Consider the following 17,073-nt stretch of genomic DNA (forward strand, 5'->3'; position numbering starts at 1 on the left):
TCATTGTTTCATTGAACCTGAAGTTCTTAACTGGCGCAGTCGGTAGTTCCGGCTGTGAGGAAACCCATACTAAGGTAATCTTGAAAAATTTTCCGATCTAAACACTCAATAGTTGTCTTATTCTTGTTAGGAAAAAAGATTAGCGTTTATCAGCTTTCATTGAGCGGATTGTCTCTATTGAGCTGAGATTGTCTGAAAAAATGAAATAATGATCGATAGGCAATGTTTCAATGATCCCTAGAGCATAGTATATCGCACCCATATCTGCGATATACACGGAACAAGGATGAGATAAATCCTTGACGATGTGCATTTTCTTCGCAATGAGATGGAGCTCTCAGTACGCACAAACAATGGAGCGCAGTTGCTCTAGTTTCTTTCCAGCGCTGTCAAATTTATTTTGAAAACTCATGAGTTACTATGATTGACGACAAGTATGGAAAAGTTCATTCGCTCATGTCTCCACACCTGATTATAAATCACTCTTGTATCTACTTGGAATAATCATGGCGAAAAGAATGCAGCAAACAATCGTGAGATTGCACGATGAATCATTTTACACTCCCTGGCCATCTTCATTCGGGACTGATAGAAAACATAACAATACAAAGAGTGGAAAACAACATTCAATGAATGAATATTCCTTTGGAAGGATCGCACGAAACAAAATAACAAGTGAGTCAAAATAGATTGAATCTGCGTGTATGTATGATTTTATTTTCCCTTGTACTCTTTTCCTTGTCAGCATTCAAGTGCACATGAAATCCACCTTCCCGCTCATCAATAACTTGCGTTAATATAGTCTTTTGCGTTGGCTTAGATCGTTTTATACTAGAAACAAAAAAAATGTCATTGCAATAGTGCACAGGAAATAACTCGATTTCAACTATCTACCTATATTTTACTGCCGCGATCGAGGCTCAATGATTGCTATTTGAGTGAAAAACGAATGATTTTACAGAGACACTCGCTGGCTCAAGCAAAAGTTTTCAGTTTGATTCTATCACCATCATTCCGAGAAGCAAATGAGGGAATCCAAAAATTTCTGAGAATAGGAAAGCGGAATCGAGACAGTATTTTTCCGTTCTAATCGAGAATGAACTTTGTGAAGAGGATAGGTGAATGTTTTCTGTCTCAAATAAAATGAGGCATAAGCGGAGAATAGAAGGGTGAGTTTTATCTGTGAATGAGTGTTGTTGAACGAATTTCGATGCGATTTTGCCCATACCTGATTGACGATGCACAAGTGTTCTCATCATTGAGGTGAACGCATGAAAAATATATAAAATTTATCCATTTTTTTAAAGCAAGCGTTGCTCTTCAAATGAAACACAAATTTCTAGATTACTCGGGAATTAATCAAGCAAATGAAACGAAATTTGGCATATTGAGGTTTTAGGGTACAATAAATGATTCTATGGTGGTTAGATACTCCTTCCCCCCCGTTTAGGTGGGGCTGCCATACAAATGAAACACAAATTTCTGCATTACTCAAGAATTAATCAAGAAAATGAAACCAATTTTTGCAAGTGAAGGTTTTAGGGGGCAATAAATGTTTCTATGGTGGTTAGACTCTCCACCCTCCTCTCTAAGAGGGGGCTGCCATACAAATGAAACAAAAATTTCTGCATTACTCGAGAATTAGTCAAGCAAACGAAACCAAATTTGGCATGTGGAAGTTTTAGGATGCAATAAATATTTCTATGGTGGCTCCCGCTCTCTGGGTGGGCTGGGCTGCCATGCAACTGAAACACAAATTTCTGCATAAATCGAGAACTAATCAAGCACAATTTGGGTTGTGAGGGTTTTTGGGTATGATAAATGTTTCTATGATGGTATGACACCCCTCCAAACATGACAATTAAAAATTTTCGGAAAACTCTGAAGGAAAAAGAGAAAATTCGGAAAATTAAATTCCTATATGTTCTACAATTACATAGTGACAAGTGATTCCATTTGATGTTTGCGCTAGCGAAATTGATCTTTGTTCGAAACTGGAAATTGGTTTTAATGTGATGAAACGCACTCCTATATCTTCTTCTATCTATACAAAAAAAAAGAACGCCGGAACTCGAGGAAGGAATTGTCCGATTTAGGGCTGTCTTCATTCTATCTTATTTTCTGTATAAAACATTCATTCCATGTAAGGGTGGGTTTAGACTAGTGATATATTCATGTGAAGAAATATGATGAGATTTATAGAAATCACATCAACCGTTTACACTAGCGTGAACTTCTATAATGAATATATTCATATTTTAGATGAATTTATTCACCTTAAGTAGAACTGCATCCAACTTTAGTGATTTCTCACCAGTGAGAAATTCACAAGCGTTTTCATATGCTGAATTTGTTCAAGTTATATATACCTCGAATAAGTGTATCATATTTATTCTCACCCGTTTACACCTATTTTCACGTGAATAAATCCATCTATAGCTATAGATCTCCCTAATGTAAACCCGCCATAACGGAGAAGCATGTTATTTACAAGTGGTTGAAAAATCTTGAACGAGAATTGAGTCTGAAAATAATCTGATATTATAATGATGAGTTTTGTTTGAAATACTTGGAATTTTATAGTAAAAGGTAAATTCAACGGGGTCGATTACAAAATAAATCAATGAACAGTTCTGCGATTGGACCCATGAACTTGCTCATAGTAAGAAAACGTGAATGTTTGAAGGTATTGATAACAAAAAACAAATCTTGGGCGGGATGAAGTTTACCGGGTCAGCTAGTTCAATATAAACTGCCAACGTGTTGTGATGCCCAACGCGGCATCCTGAGACCAGCCTCGCGGTAAACGCGTCGCGATGCATAAAGTGCGCTACACATACAGCGTGACCGTCACCGTCAACTATTCTCTTGAGCTTATTTTACAGACGTCAAAGGTGCCGGTGATTGTGTATGTGAATGCTACCATACGATTTTCATGGAAGAATGTTTGACATTTAATTCCTTTACGTTGACTTCACGGTGACGGGACGTTGTATGTGTAGCGCTTTTAATACATTAAGGATCGCTCATGAGTTTTCTCGTGTTTCGCGTTCCGTCTGTTACGGGTGGGTCACGAAATAACCCGTGTTTTCTACATTTGATGGTTAAATCCTAGGTCTGCCAAGAATCTAACAAGGCCTACCGATGGCTCGCCTTCGTCTCATTCACACCGAATCCGAATCCGAACAAATGAAGCGTACAAGTTTGCTCCAAATCATGCGGTCCCAGGCGTATGTCTTACAGATTTCTTTGCGGTCCTTAATTTGTTAACGCGGCATTCTGGTCTCAGTTTTAGGGCGTATACAGATTGCACTGCAAGAAATGTGCGATGAACTTTTATTCATCGGACTATTGTCTATATGAAAATACTTAAAATTATAAACTCCTAATATCCCTAATCCGTGCGAGAAACTGAGCAGAAGATTTTCCAAATTCAAATAAATCTTAAACAGTCAGTGAGTGGTTCATTGTACCCGAAGGCCGTTCTATGAGATCGTGGTTGAAGCATCGTTCAAGTTCGTAATGTCCTCGGTGGCACTCGGATATCCAGCAACGAGAGAAGTCTCGAGCAATCGACCTCAGCATTCAGAAGCTTTGCAACAAAAGCCGCTTGTTGATTCTTCCGTCGACCAAGGTATCCAACCTCAGCAAATTGCAGTGATTAGAATATGGTGGGAGATTTTGCGGATCACGCCATGGTAAACTTCGTAATGCTATCCTGATGAACTTGCGCTGAACAGGTTCGATCCGACGTTCGAAACCCGTCTGGTCCAGGTGAAAATGTACATTTAATTCAATATACAAAGAAACTGAATAAGCGTAACAATCTTGTGCTGATTTTAGTTCATCGATTAATGTTTCATCTTCATCATCATTAGAGAGTTAATAATCTCTAAAGACAAAAATCCAAAAATCTATCACAGATATTTTCTGCATTTCATCCAGCGTCATTTATATTTGAATTAAAATATCCTTTAACCTATGAGCGAAAAGTTGTTTGGTAAATATGGTAAATAATCCAAGCATAATTGACATTTTTGTGCTACATTTCCAGTTTATGTACGTTTCACCGTTCTCTACTTACAGATGACTACTTACTTTAGGCAATTCAGTTTCATAGCTGATCGCGAAGATCGAATTGCTTCACCAAGCAATATATCGGATGGATCCTTTATTACACGATACCTAGATGGGTAAGTGATTCCTCAATTGTATATCATTATCATCGGCTTACCGCGTTTTGACCACGAATATGAACACGAATAATATTAGGCTGTCAAAAAAGTCCAGCGGTATTTCCGCGAGGTGTCGTTTTTTTTTTTTTATTATCCAAAATATATATTTTATTAAGGCTCATATGGCGTCAGCCTAACGGGGCCGGGAGTTCAATTTTTCTACAATGTTTGCTTACAACTATGTTAGTAATATGTAACCGATTACTCGCGGTTGGCTCGAGGTTAGTATTACAAGTGTTCTCATAATTGGTATGTTGCAGTCTTCGATGCTCTGTACGTGTGCCCGACACGGGATACCTGCTATTGGGATGTAGCTGACCATTAATCAGCAACGCCCCCCTAGTCTGTACCCCATATCTAGCGTGGTGCGTCTTTCTCGACTCGAGGAATCCAGGATAGAATGGTCACTAGCCGGCGCAATCATCAGCTCGTGTAGAGTTGTCATAAGCGGTACACCCTTTGGCTCTTGTTGAATGATCAGTGGACTGCACAACCTTTGGCCCGTGTATCTGTAAAGAGTGTGTGTATGTATTGCCGCGACTAAGTAAAAGTTTATCGTTTGGATAGGAGGGATATGAAACGGGGACACAACGAAGGAAACATCATTAAACGTTGACATCGGCGTTTCTGAGGAACAGGTATAGATGAAGCAGAAGATCAGGATCACGGCTACCTAAGATATCCCGGACGGGGATATCCGATTGTCTGCCTTGTGCTCTCAGTACTCTAGAGAGCTGAGAGCGAGCAGCATGGAACCGGATACACGACCAGACAACATGCTCGATGTCGTGGTAGCCATCGCCACAATCACAAAGATTGTTTGCTGCGAGCCCAATGCGATAGAGATGCGCGTTTAGGTTGTAGTGATTGGACATAAGCCGAGATATCACGCGAATGAAATCACGACCTACATTCAATCCCTTGAACCATGCACTCGTCGAGACCTTAGGGATAATCGTGTGTAACCAACGACCGAACTCATCTTCACTCCACATGCGCTGCCAACTTACGAGCGTATTCTGACGAGGAATGTGGACAAATTCATTATAAGCAATTTGCCTTTCAAAAAGTGTGCCTTCTGAAGCGCCCACCTTAGCTAGCGAGTCCGCTTTCTCATTCCCCGGTATCGAGCAATGAGAGGGAACCCATGCTAAGGTAATCTTGAATAATTTTTCGACCAAAACACTCAATAGTTGTCTTATTCTTGTTAGGAAATAAGATGAGCATTTATCAACTTTCATTGAGCGGATTGCCTCTATTGAGCTGAGACTGTCTGAAAAAATAAAATAGTGGTCGATGGGCAATGTTTCAATGATCCCTAATGCGTAATATATCGCACCCAGTTCAGCGACATACACGGAACAAGGATCTTTGAGTTTGAAAGAGGCACTGGAATTTTCATTGAAGATGCCGAAGCCAGTGGACCCGTTTATGAATGAACCGTCAGTAAAGAACATTTTATCAGATCTAACTTTCCCATATTCTGCCGAAAATATCGGCGGAATAGAATCGGAGCGTAGGTGATCTGGGATTCCATGGATTTTTTGTCGCATGGACAGATCAAAAATGACAGAGGAATTGCAGAAGTATGGGAAGCAAACTTGGTTGGAGATGCCTGGTGAAGGGTGCACGTCGTGGGTAAGGTACTCATGGTATAAAGACATAAAACTTGACTGAGGAGTCAGTTGGAGTAGATTTTCGAAGTTATCAATCACCAATGGATTCATGATCTTGCAACGGATGAGAAATCTGTAGGATAATTCTGTGAACCGAAGAGTAAGCGGGGGTACTCCTGCCAAAACTTCGAGACTCGTCGTATGTGTCGAATGCAAACACCCCATGGCTATACGCTAGCAACGATATTGTATTCTCTCCAGCTTGAGAATATGAATCCTGGCAGCTGATCGGAAGCAAAAACTGCCATATTCTAACACTGATAATATCGTTGTTTTGTACAACTGAATGAGGTCTCCTGGATGGGCACCCCACCATGTTCCGGTAATTGTTTGGAGAAAATTGATTCTTTGCTGGCATTTCTGTTTCAAATACGCAATGTGTCTCCCCCAGGTACATTTAGAATCAAAATATACACCCAGGTATTTGAAAAACATAGAGTGTTGGATCGTTTTGCCGGATAGGTGAAGCTGGAATTGGGCGGGTTCGTGCTTCCTAGAAAAAACGACCATTTCAGTTTTCTCCGTAGAGAATTCGATACCCAGCTTGAGGGCCCACGTGAACAGATTGTTCAGGGTATCTTGCAACGACTTTTGCAGAACGACGGGATTAGTACCCGTGATGGAAATAACTCCATCGTCTGCAAGTTGTCTCAACGTGCAGTCTCTAGTTAGACAATCATCCATATCATTGACGTAAAAACTGTACAAGAGGGGGCTTAGGCAGGAGCCTTGTGGTAGGCCCATAAAACTGTAACGAGAAGATTTCGAGCTGCCATGAGAGAAAATCATGTGCTTTTCTGACAGTAAATTGTACAGGAAATTATTGAGAATTGGTGAAAGTCCACGATTATGAAGCTTCTCTGAGAGAATTTCCATGGAAACTGAATCAAATGCCCCTTTGATATCGAGAAAAACGGAAGCCATTTGTTCTTTGCGAGCAAATGCGATTTGGATTTCAGAAGATAGCAGCGCCAGACAATCATTTGTCCCTTTACCTCGGCGGAAGCCAAACTGCGTATTTGACAGTAAATTGTTCGTTTCGACCCACTTGTCCAAACGAAGTAGAATCATTTTCTCTAACAATTTACGAATACAGGATAACATTGAAATCGGCCTATACGAGTTGTGATCGTTAGCCGGCTTGTTGGGTTTCCGTATGGCTATAACTCTCACTTGTCTCCAGTCATGCGGGACAATATTCAGCTCCAGAAACTTGTTGAACAAGTTCAGCAAACGCTGTTTTGCCAAGTCGGGAAGATTCTTCAACAAGTTGAATTTAATCTTGTCCGACCCCGGAGCTGAATTGTTACATGAGAGAAGGGCAATTGAGAATTCCACCATCGAAAAATTCTCATAATCGCTTTGAAGTGGAATGTCGCGTACGACGTTTTGTGCAGGAACGGTGTCGGGGCAAACCTTCCTTGCAAAGTTAAAAATCCAACGGTCAGAGTATTCCTCACTTTCGTTTGTATGGTTCCAGCCACGCATTTTCCTAGCCGTATTCCAAAGAGTGCTCATAGCGGTCTCCCTTGACAAACCATTGACGAACTTCCGCCAATATCCACGCTTTTTTGCTTTAACCAAACCTTTTAGTTTGGCTTCTAGAGCTTGGTACTTTAGAAACCATTCCATCAATCCAGTTTTCCTGAATTTTTTGAAAGCGGATGATTTTTCAAGGTAGATCTTTGAACACTCCCTGTCCCACCAAAGTGATGGAGGACGACGTCGGAAAGTGGTAGCCGGTACACGTTTCTTTTGAGCTTGAAGTGCGCTTTCGTAAATCAAACTCGATATAAAGTTATACTCTTCGAGTGGAGGAAGTTCATGCATTGAAACAATTGCTTCAGATATTATTTCCGCAAATGTTCTCCAGTCAATATTCTTCGTGAGGTCATACGAAATATTGACTGACTCACGAAAGCTTGATTCATTAGCGATCGATAAAATTATTGGTAGGTGATCACTACCGTGGGGATCTTGGATTACCTTCCACATGCAATCCAGGGATAACGAAGAAGAGCATAGAGATATGTCTAGCATGCTTGCCCGTGCAGGAGGGTTGGTTATTCTGGTTGCTTCCCCAGTATTCAAAACTGTCAATTTGAAGTTGTCGCACAGATCATAAATCAAAGTGGCACGGTTGTCATCGTAGAGTGATCCCCATGCTGTTCCATGGGAGTTGAAATCACCTAAGATTAACCGCGGCTCCGGCATTGCCTCGATAGTATCAAAGAACTGATGGCGACCTACCGTAGTTCTGGGAGGGATATATATCGAAGCAATGCAGAGGTCTTTGCCATTGATTTGTGTCTGGCAAGCAACAACTTCAATGCCTGTCATCGATGGGAGAGTGACTCTATAGAAGGAGTGACATTTTTTAATCCCCAATAGTACGCCACCAAACGAGTCATTTCGATCGAGGCGAATAATGTTGAAATCGTGGAAATTCAGCTCATCGGCTGAAGAAAGCCATGTTTCACAGAGAGAAAATACATCACAGTTAGAGCTGTGAACTAAAAATTTAAACTGATCTAGTTTAGGAATGATGCTTCTGCAATTCCACTGTATTACAGTGGTCAAATCCTTGACCTCTTGCCCTGAATCAGGCATCGAGGGAAATGAACGCTGCCAAAAAACCACATTTTTCTTTCAAAAATGTTCTCACAATCGGAAGCAAACATAATACTATGCTTTTAAGAGGGTCGTTTATATTGGTGTCGTTGTAAGTATTAGATTTATTGAGAGGTTTTACAGGAGCTGTAATTAATACACGTGCGGTCTTGTTGATGGTTGAAATAGAACTGACTTTATTGTCAAATGTCACTGACATTTATCAGTCGGCGCAGGCGTTACCTGCGTTACGAACGGAGTCCAGCTCCGACTACACTGTAACAATGTTTCATATTGAAGGTAGACATAACAGTAAGCACGTAGTTCTAGTTGTATTCATTGTATCGAGTCATACTATAGCTTGTTGGAAAGGTATTTTTGTGCGCTATAATACAGTCCTTGACAGTGTTTGGTTAAGTCTATTATAGTGACCTTCAACACATTTCGGCTGGTTCGTCATTTTTACTTCCATTTTTGGAAGAATGTCGGGAGTGAGAATTGAACTCGTGATCTCTGCGTGAGAGGTATGGATGTTACCACTACGCCAGATCGCCTCCCTGGTTAAGTCGTTCGTGAGTTATAGTGTCGCAAATATGGAGCAAAATAAAGAGAAAATCCGACATATTTTACAGTACTACTATGACAAAGGCAAAAATGCATCTCAAGCTGCCAATAAAGTTTGTGCAGTTTATGGACCCAATACTGTTTCCATTTCCACCGCACAACGATGGTTTCAACGTTTTCGTTCTGGTGTAGAGGTTGTCGAAGATGCGCCACGCTCCAGAAGGCCTGTCGTCGAAAATTGCGACAAAATCGATGAATTAGCCGAGAAAGACCGGCATAGTAGCAGCCGTAGCATCGGCCAAGAGCTGGGGATAAGTCATCAAACCGTTATTAACCATTTGAAGAAGCTTGGATTCACAAAGAAGCTCGATGTATGGGTGCCACACACGTTGACGCAAAAAAACATCTTTGACCGTATCGACGCATATGAATCGCTGCTGAATCGCAACAAAATCGACCCGTTTCTGAAGCGGATGGTGACTGGCGATGAAAAGTGGGTCACTTACGACAACATGAAGCGCAAACGGTCGTGGTCGAAGCCCGCTGAAGCGGCTCAGACGGTGGCCAAGCCCTCATTAACGGCCAGGAAGGTTCTGCTGTGTGTTTGGTGGGATTGTCAAGGAATAATCTATTATGAGCTGCTTCCCTATGGCCAAACGCTCAATTCGGACCTGTACTGCCAACAACTGGACCGCTTGAAGGTAGCACTCATGAAGAAGAGGCCATCTTTGATAAACAGAGGCCGCATTGTCTTCCATCAGGACAACGCCAGGCCACACACTTCTTTGGTGACGCGCCAGAAGCTCCGGGAGCTGGGATGGGAGGTTCTTTTGCATCCGCCGGACCTTGCACCAAGTGACTACCACCTGTTTTTGTCCATGGCGAACGAGCTAGGTAGTCAGAAGTTAGCCACGAAAGAGGCCTGTGAAAATTGGCTATCCGAGTTTTTTGCCAATAAGGAAGCGAGCTTCTATAACAGGGGTATTATGAAGTTGGCATCTCGTTGGGAACAAGTCATCGAACAAAACGGCGCATATTTGACTTAAAACAGATGATTGTAACTAATTTTATGAAAAAATGAAAATTCAAAAAAAATACCGCAGGACTTTTTTGACAGCCTAATATTATGTTGTAAGTGATCGGCCATTCACAGATAGCTGGAGATTCAATCCATTAGTTTCTCAAATCTTATTCAAGTGATTCCAAACGGTTTTTAAGTAATGTTTAGTTTCAAACAAACGAAACATGCACTCGATGTCTTTTGTTATGTTATCGACATTTCTGAATATTGACCAACACGCATGAATCTGAATTTTCTTGACCGATAATTTACGAGATCGATCGCTACAGCCATCTACAAAAAAAAAACTATCAGATTTCCCCTCACACTAATATATTGCTTGAATTTTCAATTTCAGATCATGGAAGCCCCCAGAAAACGTTAACAATATATACAGTGGGAAAGATCCTGCGGATTTACCAGTGCATAACATTGATGAATATAAGGTAGGATCTGAAACTGTGGTAGCTGCATACACAGGACCAGACGAAGGACTAACAGGTATTCGACGACTGCGCGTTCATCTTAGTGCTGGACCAGACATAGATTTTATCGATACATCTCTCGAAACTGAATCTCAATGTGAAGCGATGCTTGCTAAGAAATCTTATTATCATTGTAAATCGACCAGGGATTCGAACTCCAACAAAAGGTCTACCGAAACCGTTGGAATATCGCAAACAACTGTCAGAGATGGTGTAACTGGAACAAATTCCTTTAAACAAAAGCGCGACACAGTTGCGCATAGTCAAACAATGGATCAGTTCAATGAGAACACGGTTATAAGAAGCATTCCCGATGATACCATGGCGGATCCAATTGCCAACATAAAAAATTGGAATTTATCTTGCGAGAACGCTTATGGTATGTCCATTTCACTGTACGAAAAAAACATTAGGACCGATGAGAATGTCGGAAATCCTGTCGCTGATTGCTTCGGAATCATTGCTAGGGAAAATTCGTGTATTATGGCTCTCGCCGATGGTGTGAATTGGGGAGATGGAGCGAGACTCGCTGCAAGATGCGCAGTTCAAGGATCAATCGATTATTTGAATTCAGCCATTTTTGGTATTCATAATAGTAAGTAGAAATGATTAAGTATTAATTACACATACGTTACATATTGCATTATACAGTGTTGCTCCCTTATTCCAATCAATATCTAATTCCGTTCACTTGACATATAATACTGTATGTCATAATAGTTAGCTAATTTCTTCTGAAGCATTATTCATTTATTTATTCATTTTCGTCAAACAAACGTAGACTAAATACATATAATAGGAGCACCGGTAAGTTTATCATTTTTTTCAAAAATCAATGCTCAATTCTGCAAAAATGGTTTCAAATTAATTATTCAAAGTATTGCCCATCGCTAGTCACAACTTTTTCCCATCTTTCTGGCAATTCACGGATCCCTTTGCAGAAATAACCGGCGTGTTGGCTAACCACGAATCGATCCAATTTTTGACTTCATCAAAATTCTAGAAGTTCTGGTCAACCAGACCACGTTGCATCGATCGAAAAAGGTAGTAATCGGACGGAGCAATGTCTGGAGAATACGGCGAGTGGGATAGGACCTCACATTTCAGCGTTTCCAAGTATGTTTTGACCGATTTCGCGACATGCGGCCGAGCATAGTCGTGCTGCAAAATAACTTTATCGTGTCTTTGCTCGTATTGTGGCTGTTTTTCCTTCAGTGTACGGCTCGAACGCATCAATTGTCGTCGGTAGAGGTCCCCGTAATGGTTTCATTTAGTTTTAGCAGCTCATAGTACACCACACCCAGCTGGTCCTATCGCATAGACAGCATAACCTTCTGACCGTGAATATTCCGCGCGGCCGTCGATGTTGATACATGGCCGGGGCAAGCAAACCATTTATCATGACAATGTCATGCGAAAATGCGAAAACAGAATAGAAACTGAGAGAGGTTGGCGTCGACATCATGCCTCATACCGTATGAGCGCCAACCTCTCTCAGTTTCTATTCTGTTTTCGCATTTTCGCATGACATTGTCATGACAAATGGTTTGCTTGGGCCGGGATATCTATACGTTGCCCGACGTTTAGGATTGTCGTAAAGGACCAACTTTTCACGCCAGTAACGATTCGATGCAAAAAACCATTTTGTTATGCCGTTGGAGCAGTTATTCGCACGTGAAAAAACGGCGTTCGACGTCTCGTGACTTCAATTCATACGGCACCCAATGTTCCCATTACTTTTAAACGATCGGATATGGTTTGCTGAGCTACTCCAAGTGTATCTGCAAGTTCTTGTTGCGTTTGTGACGGATCTTGATCGAGTAAAGCCACAAATTCTTCATCTTCAAACTTTTTTGGCGGTCCGGAACGTTCTTCGTCTTCCAAGTCAAAATTACAAGTTTTAAATCGTGCAAACCACGACACGTTCGCTCAGTGGGAGCATGTTCATCATAAACTTCCACCAAAATGCGATGACTTTCCGCAGCTTTTTCCTCCATATTGAAGTAATGAAGTAACACTCCCCGCATAAACAATCATATACATATACTGAAAAAGACGCGCAATGACAACGAATGTCTGGAAATTCACTGAAATAATAATCAAGTTACGCCATCTGTCAGCAAAAGCAAAGTCGTTGAGGTGTTCCATCCTAATAGGCCAAGCGATTTCTCCAGACTGACTTGAGCTCTTTTGTTTGGCATGGAAACATGGTGTACAGCTTCTCGTAATCTTTTGTACATGAGATCTTCTTCTGTATCTACGCTTGTGGGTGGATCTTAAAATATCTTCGCGTTTATTTGGCTTTGGATTACATTTCGTTGGGGATGAATTCTCATTACCTTCCATGGTTCGACCGATAGTCTCATTGTGAGTTTCGATTGAAACAGGATGAGCAGTTATGGTGGAAACACTGTGGTCAATCTCTCCAGCGAAAACCTATCCCAAATGAGTCTCACGGAGTTCGGGAAGACCATCGGATAAGCGGAGATGACCGGATTTCAGTAAACTGAAGAACTTTAAAGCTCCTATCAACATGTCAACTCTTTCAGGCACGTTGAAATGAGGGTCAGTTAACTGAAATCCGGCCGGGATTGGCCAAGACGAATGATCAATTTTAGCAGATGGTATAATGCCAGTTATCTTCGGTACTACTAAGAATTCAACATCTGTGGTAAAATCAGAGTATATCGATAGAATTGACACATTAATCCTTTCTCTCGCATAAACTTTTGCTCCACCTATCCCAGTGATAGGTACATGAACTGACTGACGAGGAATCGATAAACGATTGGCAAGCATCTCTGAGATATGAAGCTCACTTGAAAGCCACAATCGAGCATTGCACGACAAGGGACCAACTGACCATCATTCTTTACATTGATCACGGCAGTCAACAGCATCACGGTTTTAATGGATTGCAAATGGTTGCAAGAACAAGGGGAATTGGCGCTTGTTGACGGAAGTGATTCGAGAACTACATTAACATCAGTTGCACTCCTTGATGACTCTCTCTTGGCGCGAAATTCAGTATCAGATGAATATTCTGGAAACTCTTTAGGAGGAGGGTATGGTGTCGTTTTTGACATTTCAAACAAAATCGCTTGGAGGCACAATCTTTGGAACAATGTCCGGGACGCAGACAGTTAAAACATAATCTTAATTACTTCACTTTAGCAATACGTTCTGGAATGGGCATTTTAACAAATGTTGTACATTTAAAATGACGATGGTTATCACTACAAATTTGACAACGATCATTTAGGATGGTTGAAGATGTGACAGGATGGACTCTTTGGTTTACAGGTTTTATTCGGGAATGTATCAAATGAGGTTCTTCTGCCGAAACAATGTGGATGTTGTAACCGCTCTATGATTTGGCACTCACCTTTCAGAAATTGCAGCGTTTCTTCGAACTTTGGTAATGCTTCTGCTTCCGTTCTCATAGCTGTAGGGTGTGGTCGTCCAAACTGGAAATCAACAATTTGGTGATGATGAGTCCAGACAGCTGATCCACCATCAGTCCCTGGTGCTCCAATCCAGCAACATGCCTCTCACAAGATTTTGTGAGCTCCAACAGGTCCTTGTAGCTGCCTTTCGTCATTGCTTTCAGCTGCCTCAATCCATCGATATGGGTATCCACAATCACTCGTGGATTCTCAAACTGCTCACCCAACTGCTTCCATACTTGCGTGAAGTTGTTATCACGAATCATCTTGGCGTTGATTAAATCGGCTGCATCATCAACTAAAGCTTTATCCAGGTGGTGTAGCTTGAGTACATCGGAATCACCACCTCGCACAACTAAGTCATGGAACATGGCCTTTAAATTTAGGCCAATTCTCCATACGTCCATTGAAGGAGGGTATCGGTGCCTTGAGAGTTTTTGCTGCACGATTAACTGTTGTGCCCCACTGGCACAAGAATTAATTGGCTTACTAATCAGCTCCGAGAGATGTTCCAACCGATCGAGCGTTTCGGTGTGTAGAGAATCGAAATCATTCAATTTCTCGTCTTGTTCGTCCATCTTCACCGGCGGACTGATAGCTAACACTTCATGTTGCAATTCGCTGTATTCAGCATAGTGAATTCCTAGCTTTTTTCAATATACTTAAATCAAAGAAGCACTGATCTTCGATGGATCATCTTCAGCTGCTTCCAAGCTATGGTTTGTTCTCATCATTCTTCCTTTCACTTGACCCCGCTGGTGAGTGAGCATTTTCAATTGCTCCGGGTCAGCAACCGACTTCTTCGGTGTTTGGTCGATTGGTATTCTGAAACTGTCACTTTCTTTCAGCTTTCTATCACGATTATTACTTTTACGCTTTTTCAATTGTCACTAAGTCTTTCACTGTTCGCACAAATGTCTTGGTTTCTAAATTCACTGAACTAGTCTTCTCTTAGCAAGCTCATCAAACTACGCTGGTTTGAAGGACCAATGTGAAGGCCGTGCCAGATGATGGTGGGGGAGCGAGCGTTCCGCTTAAGGTGAAAGTGGAAGGAAGCCATTGTAGTAGTATAGGTAAAACCACGTGTAAAAATGGGGTAAAATTTTTAGTGAGAGAAGAGCAATTTGCTTCGTTTGTTTTAATTTTAATACGTAAACAGATACGTCACTTATTAGACTGTGTGGCGCTTCACTGACACGAGTCTTAGAATATAAAGGGTTTTCCAACTTTAAATTCCGAAAGTAAATTGAAATAAAACACACTTAGAATTCGAATTTCGATGAAACTTTTATTTCAAATTAAAGTTTGGTTTATGCCATTATGTGTGAAATACAACATCATTCAAATGTCCACCTAGGGCTTCCTCGCACACCTTGATCCGGAACAGGTAATTTTCGATGACTTTTCGGCACATATGGGGCGGTATCTCGGTCATAACTTTACGAATGTTGTCTTTCAAATGTTCAAGAGTTTGCGGAGAGTTGGCATATACACGATCTTTCGCATAACCCCACAAAAAAAGTCTAGCGGGTTCAAATCGCATGATCTGGACGGCCAATTGGCATCACCAAAACGCGAAATTATGCGTCCCTCAAATTTCGTTCGCAATATGGCCATGTTCGGTCGTGTTGTGTGGCACGTGGCGTCGTCCTGCTGAATCCACATGTCATCCGTATCCATATCTTCAATTTGTGGCAAAAAACATCGGTGAACATGCGGCCATAGCGCTCACCATTCACAGTTACATTATCAAAGAAATACGGCCCGAGGACTCCACCAGACTATAATGCGCACCAAACATTTACTTTTGGCGGATGCAATGGCCTTTCAACAATCACGTGTGGATTTTGTGAGCCCCATATACGGAAATTTTGGGTGTTCACGTAGCCACCGAGCTCGAAATGTGCCTCGCTGAAGAAAATTTGATGCGAAAATAAAGCATTTTGTTGCTGTTGTTCGTTCACCCAATCGACGTATGCCCGACGCATTCCATGGTCACCACGGTCTAATTTTTGTACCAGTTGGACTTTATATGGATGTAGGTGCAAGTCCAAATGCAAAATTCGCCACAATGATGTGTTTGACAAGCCCAATCACGCATTGACGCCTTGGCAGACCTCACATCACACCGAGCATTCCTGTCCAGTGAACACACGCAACGGCTACAACATGCTAGGGAAGCATCTACAAAGTTCTACAGTCCGCTAAATTTTCAACGACGTTGACGCGCCCCTTAGAAGGAAATAGTAGTCGAAAAAATCAAAACAGTAAAGTAAGTAGAATTAGTCTTTCAAAAACTTCTCCGCCTTCTCAACAGAATGCGAGTGAAATTTTGATATACTGTCAAAACTTCAATCGCATGTAAAGCCCAGCAAAAACGAAGGAAATTCATCAAAATCTTTTACCCGCTTCCTTCAATGTAATTCTTGCAACTGAAACTAGCTGGGACGAAAGCGTAAGAAGCGAAGAAGTTTTTGGAAATAATTTTAACGTATTCCGGCACGACCGCAACTTATCGTTATCTCAGAAGAAGTCTGGAGGAGGGGTCCTCATTGCCATTAATGCAAATTTCACTTCTGAGGAACTTATAACCGAAAAACATAAAGAATTTTAGCATGTATGGGCAAAATTATCTATAGCTGGCGAAGTACACATATTTGCTTCTGTGTATTTCCCACCCGAACATGCAAATAAAAAGTCGTATGAATTATTTTTTCAGACGGCAAATCGAATTGCAGAAACACTAGAACCAGAAGTGAAATTGCATATCTATGGTGACTTCAATCAAAATAAAGTAGACTTCATTCCCGATAATGATAATGAATGCATTCTACTCCCAGTCGTCGGGGAAAATGAAACCCTACAATATATATTTGACGAAATTGCACATCTCGGTCTTAACCAAATAAATCATGTAAAAAATTTCCAAAAATATTATCTAGACCTATTATTCACTAACATCACCGACGACTTTTGTGTGAATGAGTCCATGACTCC

General features: G+C 41.3%; 1 protein-coding gene across 2 annotated transcripts in view; it reads left to right on the forward strand.

The window, feature by feature from the left end:
* The window catches only part of LOC129765149 (PP2C-like domain-containing protein CG9801), a 139,587-nt gene that overhangs the window by 28,028 nt on the left and 94,486 nt on the right, over nt 1-17,073 (forward strand). For both annotated transcript variants that reach the window (XM_055765037.1, XM_055765038.1), the window contains exons 2-3: nt 4,087-4,193; nt 10,504-11,225. In XM_055765037.1, the coding sequence (XP_055621012.1) occupies nt 4,087-4,193; nt 10,504-11,225 (829 nt within the window). The remainder of the gene's footprint in view (nt 1-4,086; nt 4,194-10,503; nt 11,226-17,073) is intronic.

This window comes from Toxorhynchites rutilus, chromosome 2, assembly GCF_029784135.1.
Source record: "Toxorhynchites rutilus septentrionalis strain SRP chromosome 2, ASM2978413v1, whole genome shotgun sequence".
NCBI lineage: Eukaryota > Metazoa > Arthropoda > Insecta > Diptera > Culicidae > Toxorhynchites > Toxorhynchites rutilus.